This window comes from Lygodium microphyllum, chromosome 26, assembly GCF_053477565.2.
Source record: "Lygodium microphyllum isolate KBCC chromosome 26, Lygodium_microphyllum_v1.1.10, whole genome shotgun sequence".
In the NCBI taxonomy this organism is placed as follows: Eukaryota; Viridiplantae; Streptophyta; class Polypodiopsida; order Schizaeales; family Lygodiaceae; genus Lygodium; species Lygodium microphyllum.
In genome coordinates this window covers 116,024,293-116,035,367 of record NC_141160.1, presented here as the reverse complement: position 1 = coordinate 116,035,367, position 11,075 = coordinate 116,024,293, and the positions used below count along the sequence as shown (strand labels likewise).

General features: G+C 41.2%; 1 protein-coding gene across 1 annotated transcript; it reads left to right on the top strand.

Moving 5' to 3' along the window:
* The first annotated feature begins 730 nt into the window (after nt 1-730).
* On the top strand, nt 731-8,650 carry LOC148013723 (pentatricopeptide repeat-containing protein At4g21300-like). Its single transcript, XM_087667921.1, has 4 exons — nt 731-886; nt 1,947-2,093; nt 2,187-2,321; nt 3,419-8,650. Exons 1-4 carry the CDS (start codon nt 731-733, stop codon nt 6,653-6,655), a joined length of 3,675 nt encoding a protein of 1,224 aa, XP_087524047.1. The 3' UTR covers nt 6,656-8,650.
* Nucleotides 8,651-11,075: the final 2,425 nt, after the last annotated feature.

Genomic DNA, 11,075 nt, shown 5'->3' with positions numbered 1-11,075 from the left:
AGTTGAGTATGCAAGAAGAACACACGATGATGTCTTGTTGGATGGGAGTTCAGGAGTTAATATAATTCATGAACATAAATATTTGGCAACTAAGCAAGAGGAGCTACTACCAGCCCCATTTCAAGTCAAGATGGTAGATTAGAGGAGGTTACAACATTTGGGTATTCTTCAAAATCGACAAATTTGAGTGACTGGCCTGAAGTTCAAGGTGAGTTTTGTTGTCTTAAGAATGTTGGAAATTGGGGATTCTTATTCAATGCTTTTGGGTAGACCATGGTTTAGATTGGCCAAATTGAAGTAGGACTGGGAAATGATTATGTGTGTATTCCCAAAGGCCTTAAGGAAATTGGGTTGTCAATAGTTAATAAGGTCATCTTGAAGAGTTCCTCTAGACCTGTAGTAGCTTAGACTATTAACCTTGCAGATGAAGTGGAAGATGATGAGAGGAGGAATTATTTCTTTAGGCAAATCTAGTCTTTGAGATAGATGTGGATAGTATTATTCAAGAGTATCAGGATCCTTTTATAAATCTAGGGAATGAAGTTGTGGAAAATCAAGCAGTTCAAAACCAGTCAGGATAGAATTCTGGCCTTCTTGAAGTTTAGGCACTTGAATTTCAAGATAGGTCAGGGAATGAGTAGTATAAACTAATTTAGGACTAATGACATAGACATCCTGAAGTTTCTAGCAAGAAATACCTAAAAAGTAGTAGACTACTTTGGACAGTTCTATGGACAATCCTGATGTGTTGGAGGCAGAAGGGCAAAAAGCCATCATGCAAGGTGAACTAAGATATGAGCATACAATGAGAAGATCTGTAAGGGTAGTTGAGGATGAGGTTCAAGAAGTTAATTTAAATATTGAAGGGGTGGCCAACCCCATTAAGGTCAATATTTTTGTGGAAGAAAACTTCAAGCAAAATCTTATTAAGTTTGCAAAGAATTTCAGGACATTTTTGCTTCGGACATGAAAGGATTTGATCCAACCCTGTGTCAGCACTGGATAAATTTGAAGAGAGATTCTAAGCCAATTATTCAGCAGAGGTATAGAATGAACCCTAACTATGCTAAATAAGTTAATGAAGAAATTAACAAGCTTTTGAGAGTTGGGTTTCGTCAAACCAGTAATGAGGTTACTTGGTTATCTCCTATTGTTGTAGTGCCCAAGAAGAATGGGAAGATTAGAGTCTGTGTGGATTACAGGAAATTAAATGTAGCTACCATTACAGATCCCTTCCCGATTCCTTTTACCGACTCTCTCCTTGATGATGTGGTAGGCCATGAGATGTATAGTTTTTTGGACAAGTTTTCAAGCTACAATGAAATTAGGATGCATTTGGAAGATATGGATAAGATAACTTTTATCACTGAGTAGGGAGCATATGTTAGCACATTCATGAACTTTGGACTGAAGAATGGACCTCTTCAGTTTCAGGGAGCTGCTCATAAGGCATTTGAGCCATATCTAACAACTTTTATGTGGGTATTTATTGATGATTTCTGTGTTTTTGGTAGCAGGATAGAGCATTTAAAACACCTCAGGTTATGTTTTGAAAGATGTAGAAGTTTTGCCATGTCATTGAACCCCTTTAAGTCAGTGTTTGCAATAAAGAGGGGTGTGCTTTTAGGGCACATCTTGTTTGAAGAAGGTATGAGTATAGATCCAAGAAAGTTTGTAGTTGTTCAAAAAGCTAAGGTTCCAGTTACTGTGCAATAATTTATGAGGTTTGTGGGGCAAGTAAAGTGGCATAGCAGGTATTCAAGGTACCTGCCACATATTTGTTCTCCTCTTACAACTTTAACCAAGAAAGGGATAAGGAGAAAGCCTTCAATATTCTTAAGAAGATGTTAGTGGTAGCTCCAATATTGCAACCTCCAGCATGGGATCTACCTTTCTGTGTTTTTGTTGATGCATCTGATCTAGATGTGGGAACTGTATTGATGCAGGATAAAGTACCCGGTTGGTATAGACCAATCTATTATTCTAGCAGAAGATTGATACTTGCTGAAAAGAATTATTCAGTTACAGAAAGAGAAGCACTTGGCATGGTTTTCTCTGTGCGGAAATTTAGGCATTATTTGTCAGGAAATCAGGTAATCTTTCATGTGGATCATCAAGCACTCTTATTCCTAATAAATAAACCTCAATTGACAGGTATATTGGCAAGATGGATGTTACCGTTACAGGAGTTTGACTTCAAGGTTATCCATACCCTAGGGAAAGAACATGCTATAGCTGATTATTTAAGTAGATTACAAAATGATGAGGTTGAAGTAGGTGTTCATGATCAGTTTCCTGATGTTGAACTCTTTGAGGTTCAGGTAATAGACCTTGATTCATATTATAACCAGTTGTTGCATTTCCTAAAAGAAGGGATTATGCTAGCACACCTTACAGTAAATCAAAGAAGATGATTAGCACTGAAAAGCAAAGCATTTCAGGTTACACAATTTTCTTTTTGGGTGGCTCTAACGACTTCACCTCTTCAATGCAAGAGTAGGTGCTTCCTCGGCGTGCGTCTTCTATAGGGGGACAATCATTTACAAAATGGTTGACACCCCTACAAAGATAACAAGATTTCAAAATGGCCAGCACCGGTACACGTGATCCTTTGCAAAATGGCCAACACCCCTACAAAGATAACAATAATTGAAATACAAGGAAACCTTGACTATAGTGCAAGGCTTGATCCTATTAGTATTAAAAACTTTGAGAATCTTAGGGGATTCTTTGTGATGATCCCATAGGATGCATGTGTTTCTCCACTCTTGTGGCTCTATTGAATGAGGGGGCATAAAGGTCATGATCCAATGCTTCTATGAGGATGTGCACCTCCCTATGCATCTAATTAGGTAGAGAAGGGAAGGTAAACCACATTGGGCAATCATGTTCGAGTATATTTTAACGGGAAAAGTTCAGTGGCTCAATGCGTTGCATAGACAAGGTTACCTTTGTGACCCGCAATGCTAACTAAGATCTAGTCATGTTCATGTTTAGAGTTGACTCGAGCTAGGAAGAAACCCCTTCCAAAGAGTTTGAAATGTTGCAGTAGAGCTTGGCCTTGGTAGATCTAATCAAACCATCGCTCAAACTCATATTCCCATGGTGCTTTCCCCACGAAGTAAATGAAGAGACCAAGATGAGCATAATAAATATACATACTTTGAAGCTTGTCAAATGAGAGTTGGAGCACATGCTTTTGCTAATTGTCTACTAGGTGTTACTTGCATCTCTCATTATGAACTTGCAGACTGCCTTGCATAGCCTTCTCAACTTCCACATGATCGACAATACTTGCATGCGAGGCTCTGGAGTAGTTAAGGTCCATTTTCTCATTGAAGCTCTTGATGACCTTTGGTTCTCCCTCTCCATATTGATTTGCCTTAGGAGGAATACATTTCCTTGGAGCATTGAATAGGCACTTGAGAGGAGCTACAATTCAAGCCAAGCGGTAGCTTTCATATTGGCAAGACACATCTGTTGTGATGACACAAAGAAGAGGCCTGCACGTTTGCTTCAGAATGGGATCCAGCCAACATGGGAGCAGCCATTTTTTGGAACTCGCGGCGAGTCAGGTGCAGCCTCCCGTCTGCATGGCTTGGCCTCGCTCTGTTTCCTTCATGCTCAGGCCACGAAGCAGTCGCTCTTGGCTGCACAAAGATGGCTGTCACATCCTGTGGTGGCCGTCCAGACATTGAACTTGCACGGTTTGGCGTCGGTCTGGTTCTTCCATGCTCCTGCCTCGAAGCCGTCGCTGTTGGCTGCACAAAGATGGCTGTCACGTCCTGTGGTGGCTCTCCAGACATTGAAATTTACGACTTCCAGCTCTATTGACACTTGTGATCTTCTGAGTAACCCTGATCCACTGCACGATGTGGCCTCCTATGCTTCCCTCTTGCAGCGTTGCGGGGTTCAGAAGGCCTTATCTGATGGAAAGCGCATCCATCATCACATGGTTCAAAATGGTTTTGCAGAGGACTCGTACTTGGTTGGGCTTCTCATACAGATGTATGGTAAGTGTGGTGCAGTTGAACAGGCGCTGGAGCTCTTTATGGATATGCTCGAACGGACACCTTTCTCATGGAACTTTATCATCAGGGCATGTATGCAGCATGGCAAGCACCAGGTGTCTCTTCACTTGTTTGATCAGATGCTTCAGGAGGGAGCTGTGCAGGACAAATTCACATACGTGTGCGCTCTCTCTGCATGTGCTGGCTCAGAAAATTTGTTCAAAGGCAAGCAAATTTATGCCCAGATTGTCAATAGCAAGTACGAGACTGACACTGGTATATGCACTGGCATAGTCAACATGTATGCAAAATGTGGGAGCCTGAATGATGCAGAGTGGGTTTTTGATGAGATGTATGAACGGGATGTGGTTGCTTGGAATGCAATGCTGGCTGCTTACTCCCATCATGGTCAGGGCATTCAAGCAATACAACTTCTTGCTCAGATGCAACAGCAAGGAATACTTCCAAATAAGGTCACACTGATTAGCAGCCTTGATGCATGCTCTAGCCTGGCTGATTTACAGGAAGGTAGGCACATCCACATGCATGCTTTAAGTAATAATTGGGAATCGGATAAAGTATTAGGAAATGCTTTATTAGATATGTATGGGAAATGTGGTTTCCTAAACGAGGCATGTGATATATTTGAGCAGCTGTCGGTGCAGAATGTAGTTTCTTGGACTTCTATGATTGCTTCATGTGCCGAGCATGGACAGCGAGATCAAGCTTTCCAACTTTTCAGACAAATGCATGAGGAGGGAGTTCTTCCAGGAAAAGTTACTTTCACCACAATTCTATCCGCTTGTCGTAACCATGGAGACTTGGCTACTGGTGAACAAATTCATCTTCGGGTTGAAACTACAGGAGATGCCATGGTAGCCAGTGCTTTGGTAAGCATGTATGGGAGGTGCGGCAATCTGGATGGTGCTTGGACAACATTTAAGAGAGCACATACACGTGACTTAGTGCTATGGAATTCTATGATTACAGTTTGTGCTCAGCATGAGCTGGGTCAAGAGGCCATTCAACTTCTGCATGAAATGCACTGGGAAAGTTTAGTTCCAAACTCAGTTACATTTATTGGTGTCCTTGCCGCAGTTACCAGCCATACAGGTATTGGTGAAGGCAAGAAGGTACATGCTTGCATTATTGTCGAGAGCAGACTTGCGGCAGATGTGATTATGGCTAATGCCCTTATTAGCATGTATGCAAGGTGTGGTAGTCCAGAGGATGCATGGAGCATGTTTAGTTGTATGCCTGAGCGAGATGTGGTTTCATGGAATACAATAATTGGTGTACTTGCATTATATGGAAGAGCCATAATGGCTCTCCGGCTCTTTGATCGAATGCTTTCTGAAGGAGTTGCCCCGGATAAGGCTACTTTTATTTCAGTGCTTGAAGCCTATGCTAAAGTACTGCCTATGAAGGAGTTATCCCACAGTAGAACAATGAATTTTGAGCCTCTACCTGACTTTGAAGAGACTGATGCAGTCAAACATGGCAAGTTTAAAGTCATCGAGATTGCTGAGAATGTTTTTAATGGATTAAATGAGCATGACATAGACCTGTGGAATTCTATGCTTGCAGTGTATGTGGAGCATGGTCAGTGGATTGATGCCCTCCTCCATTTTGAAAAAATGAGGTGGGAAGGAGTAATGCCAAATCCTGCCACTTTTACTACTCTTCTCTCTGCATGCACTAGTCAGGCATACCTAGCAGAAGGCAAAAGATTGCTTGCAACTATAGCTAATACTGAATTTGAGTCAGATGTTGCATTGGGTATTGCTATTATTAGCATGTATGGTAGGTTTGGCTTTTTCAATGAAGCGCAGGAATGTTTTGAAAACCTCCCACATCAAAATGTGGTTTCATGGTCCTCGATGATTGCAGTGTGTTTTCAGAGTGGTCTTTATGATGAGGCCCACAAACTTTTTCTTCAACTGCACCAAACCACTGTGCTGCCAAACAAGGTTACTTATGCTATTTTACTTGGAGCATGTGCTAGTCAGGGAGTACTTGAGGTGGGCAAGAGACTGCATACTGGTATTCTCAGGCTGGGTTTTGTATCTGATGTCGTCACACAGACTGCCCTTATTGACATGTATGCTAAATGTGGAAGCCTGCATGGAGCACAGGCAATATTTCACAAAATGCAGAATCATGACCTGTTCCTTTGGAACACCATGATAACTCTGTATGGCCAGCATGGTCTGGCTGATCGTGCACTTGAACTTCTTGATGAAATGCAGGATGAAGGTGTGAAACCTGATAAAGTGACTTTTGTCAATGTGTTGACTGCATGTTGCCATTCAGGGCTGATCAGTGAAGCTTTTCGGTGTTTTGACTCCATGATTAATGATTTTGGCATTTCCTATACAGTTCATTTTATCTGCATGGTTGACCTACTGGGAAGGGCAGGCCAGTTGGACCAGGCTGAGTCCTTGATTAGTGAGATGCCTTGTCAACCTACAGGTGTGTCATTTCTTGCATTGCTCGGTGCATGTAAACAGAAATCAGATGTGAGACGAGCAGAGTGGCTGGTAGTGCATCTGCTTGAACTGGATCCAGACAATGCTGCACCATATGTACTTTTGTCCAACATGTATTCTGTAGAAGGGGAGGAAGTGTACATTAATTATGGCTAGTGGCATTTTGGAGCTAGATGCACCTCTTGTATGTGTACCTATGATATTGTTAATGGGCGTGCACATTATAACTCTAGAAACCAAATTCAAAGGTACATGGAACTCCTGTACATGTATCTGTACAGCATTGTCATTTGAAATGCATCAGGCCAGGACCTCATAAGAAACCTATGATAATTAGTGTTATCAATTCCTCTGTTAGGAAAGTGATTTGACAAGACAGTTATTTTCCTCTCTTGTAGCGAAGTGATTTGATGCTGCATTGTTTCCAGGGATTTGAACTGGTCAACTGGTGATCTTGAGTTTACACTTTTGCTAATTAGTGCGTTATGCTATCTTGACACAGGGATTTGAACTGGTCAACTGGTGATCTTGAGCTTACACTTTTGTAAGATAATTAGTGCGTTGTGCTATCTTGACACAGTTCTGGCTGTGGATCTGTGGTAGGAAGAATAACAAAAAGGTACTTTAGGTCTATTCAACACATGCTGGGTGGGCCTAACTATGCCAATCGGGCATGTCTATTGATATCTGACTCTGGCGGATGCGAAGCAATTCTTGCATGCTGCTGTTATATGCTATCTCTGCATACTGTATTTTTGGTCATTGATTAGGTACTAATGATTGAGCTGGTGGACATAGTTAGCTCCAATGTGCAGCCCTGTTCTAGCATGCTGTCATTGTATCCTAGCATTGTGTTTCATTGATAATGCACGTGAGCCATTAGTTTTCTTTTTAGCCCATACAGTTTTACATTTTCCCCTAGAGGGCGAGATCAAGCCCGCAGCACTGAGCGATCATGTTAGAAGTGGAGAAGCTTTGCTGAGAATGGATGTCCCTGTGCCAAAGAGGTTTTTGGCGAGCATAGATGCTTCTTACACGTCATCAAGTTCTACTGGCTGAAGTATGCTGAAGTATCTTGACACCAATAAACCTGTTCAGCAGTTGTAGACTGGCTCTATCACTTTCTTAGATGCAGTACTGTTTTGGAATTCAAGGTTACAGAAGCTTCACTCCGAGAAGAGGAATGTTGTAGATGGTTCTTTTTAGCTAACACCATTGTGTAAGTGGATGGAGAGATGACGGGAAAGCAAAGGTTGATGAGGGTGTTTTAGATCTTCCAAGCAGTGGCTCTTCTACAATGCACGGTACTTAGAGTGATTAGAGGAAGTCAAGTATCCAGATTTACAGCAAAAGCAAGGGTTACAGATTTACAGCTTAGGACTTCAATAGACATTTTGCTTTAATGACAAATCTGTTGAAGCATCAGAAGCTCACTGGATTTAGTCATTTGTTTAGAACAAATCTTGGTTAAAAGCCATGATGAGATGGGTGCTTTGGTTGCAAATGGAACTTGTGAGTTGCGACTTGGTTGAGTTACTGGAAGGTAAAATTATCAAGGTCACATGCATCTAGGATATCTTGACTATGTGCATCTAGGTCATCTAGACTGTGTGTAAGTTAAAGAAGGTACTCTTCTCGCTAAACCACATGTTGCATGGAATAAGAAGACTAATTGATACTTACAAAGAATCAGTTGAATGATTGGAAAATTTAATTACTTAGAAAGACCCTTGAAAATTGGTATCATTTGTACGGTTGGAAACATTGGATTACTCATTGTCCACCGAAAGGACCCTCGCAAAATTGGTTATCATCATAGATCTTTTTGGTTGTGATTGAAGCAATGATGAGGGCATAGCAAAAGTGAAGAAACTTTTTTCAAAGTTCTTTTTTGGTATTGAGGTTGTGGAAGTACTAGATGGTATTTGGTTGATGCATAGGCAACGTGGCTTGAATATGCTATCCAATTATGGGATGCCAGATTGCATGCCTATGGAGGTTCCCGTTGATTTGAATTTTACACTTGTAGGGAGCTGAATTAGAGAATACTGCCAAGTCTTTGTTAGAAGAGCAATATATGAAAATGGAATAATGAAATAGATAATGCATGGATTGTAAGGAACAACATAAATTCACTACGAGAATCATATAGTAAAACATACTTAAGATGCTTGGGATCCCTTTGTCCACACTAGATTTGGTAAATACAAGTTTGAATGTGGTCACACACTTTGTTTATAGACAAAAGGTGGTATGTCTTACAAGTAGGTCAGTCGAGACTCCAAGAAGTTGTCCTAGATCTAGGGTTTTGGGCGCTAGTGAACTTGTGAAATGGTCACTTTTAGTACTCTTACAAGTTTATAGGCCACTTTTACTGCACTTGAAGCATATGTGAATAAGCAAGAAACAAGGAATCCCACGATGCACCATGAATACTCCAACATGCATTCCATTGGATGTAGTTTGGTAAGAAAGCACCTTGAAGAAGAGGTTCAATGCCATAATCCCTCTTTAAAGTTGTCGTACTTGAGCTAGCCACCATGTGCATCTTGTAGCCATTCAAGTTGTGACACCATGATTTCCCACCATAGCATAAGTATGCCCTTTGGGTCCCCTTACGCACGACTACATAAACACATCTTGTAAGTCTCATCATGAGCTTGGTAATGGATACGTTAGTACGAGGTTTGGAGTTGCTAAAACATGTGGGTTTAATGATACACACGAGATCCACTAAAGAAGGAAGAACATTGATACGATCTCTCTTTATCCTAATACTTGCCCCTAGTTAGGAGCATGCGAGGGTGCATAGTATCTCCAGAGTTGCAAAGGATTGTTTACTTGACCCATCAATAGACCCAATGTGAACCAATATGACTAGTGATTAGCACTAGACCTGTGTAGCCATAGGTATCAAGGTGGTTGTCTACTATGGATGTGCAACCCCCCTCTCAAACTATCACATGGTCATAAGAAGCACACATGCTTATTGTTACCTTAAAAACCACGACGCTTATAACATAAGAACAACAATGACAATTACAACAAAAATAACCTAGAGAGCTTATTTAATGCAAGTTAAATCTACAAGTGACCTTGGTTTGAAACATTATGTATCAAAATGTGCGTGCACACACACACACACACACACACACACACACACACACACACACACACACACACACACACACACACACACACACACACACACACACACACACACACACACACACACACACACACACACACACACACACACACACACACACACACACACACACACACACACACACACACACACACACACACACACACACACACACACACACACATTGCTATTTGCAATTATGGGTAAGATGAATTGCAAAGTTACGGCTTGATGTTTTAATATGTATGTATGATAGAATGTGAACACATAATGCATTAACATGCACATACAAAGGTGGGTGGAGGATGAGATAAAAGTGAAAAGCGGCATGCTTATCAACACCAATGCTATTAAGGTAGCATAACCATTGCCTAAGGCATGAGCTTGGCTACGCTATCAATATGCCCATCCTCTCCTCTTTGACTATATAGTGTGCATATAATGTCATGAGCACTAGATGCAACTTTTTGAGCACAACTTGGCTACGCTATTGATATGCCCACCCTCTCCTCTTTGACTATATAGCGTGCATATAATGTCATGAGCACTAGATGCAACTTTTTGAGCACAACTTGCTAGCTAAAGCCAAAGGCTTACTGTGTGAGAGAGAGAGAGAGAGAGAGAGAGAGAGAGAGAGAGAGAGAGAGAGAGAGAGAGAGAGAGAGAGAGAGAGAGAGAGAGAGAGAGAGAGAGAGAGAGAGAGAGAGAGAGAGAGAGAGAGAGAGAGAGAGAGAGAGAGAGAGAGAGAAGGCATGCCTATGAGACTAAATGTTAGGCGACATTCTACGTAAGAATATGCATATGGTACTAATGTAAACGATGTAACTAAAAATAGAAAATGAAAATGAAAAAAATGCTATTTTCATCAGTGAGATATCACCCTCAAGTTGAAATGTAGCTCTATATGGCTAAGGTGTCTCAATATTTGTCTTTTGTGGTGCTCAATGATAGATCTAATCTATCTAAGCTAAGGTATTCAGGTCTCCTCATGGGTGGGCATGGGTGTCTCACTTGACTGAGTACGAGTACTCTATCCAAGGAAATACCCCTTGAAGATGAAGCTCATCCATGATTTAACTGATTGGTTGTTTGTCACAACATAGATGATTGATGCTTGCATATGTCATAGTGAAAAAGTCCATAACTACCCTATGTTTGAGTGGATCTAGCAGTGGAGAGCTCCTATCTCGAAGAGTAGTAAGCTTTGCACCTTTGTTTTGCTTTCTTATGCCAAGAACATAGAGGACATATTTATCTCTAATTTAGCCCTGTATTCCCACTTCCTTTTTTGGCACTAGATGATTGAAGTGTGTTCTAGCATGCCTATATGTGCATACACATCTAGTGCCACTTCCTACTTAGAGACATGTGCATGTCCTACAATCATCACTAGACCAACCATTCAAAGGGATTGAGCATCATGTTGGT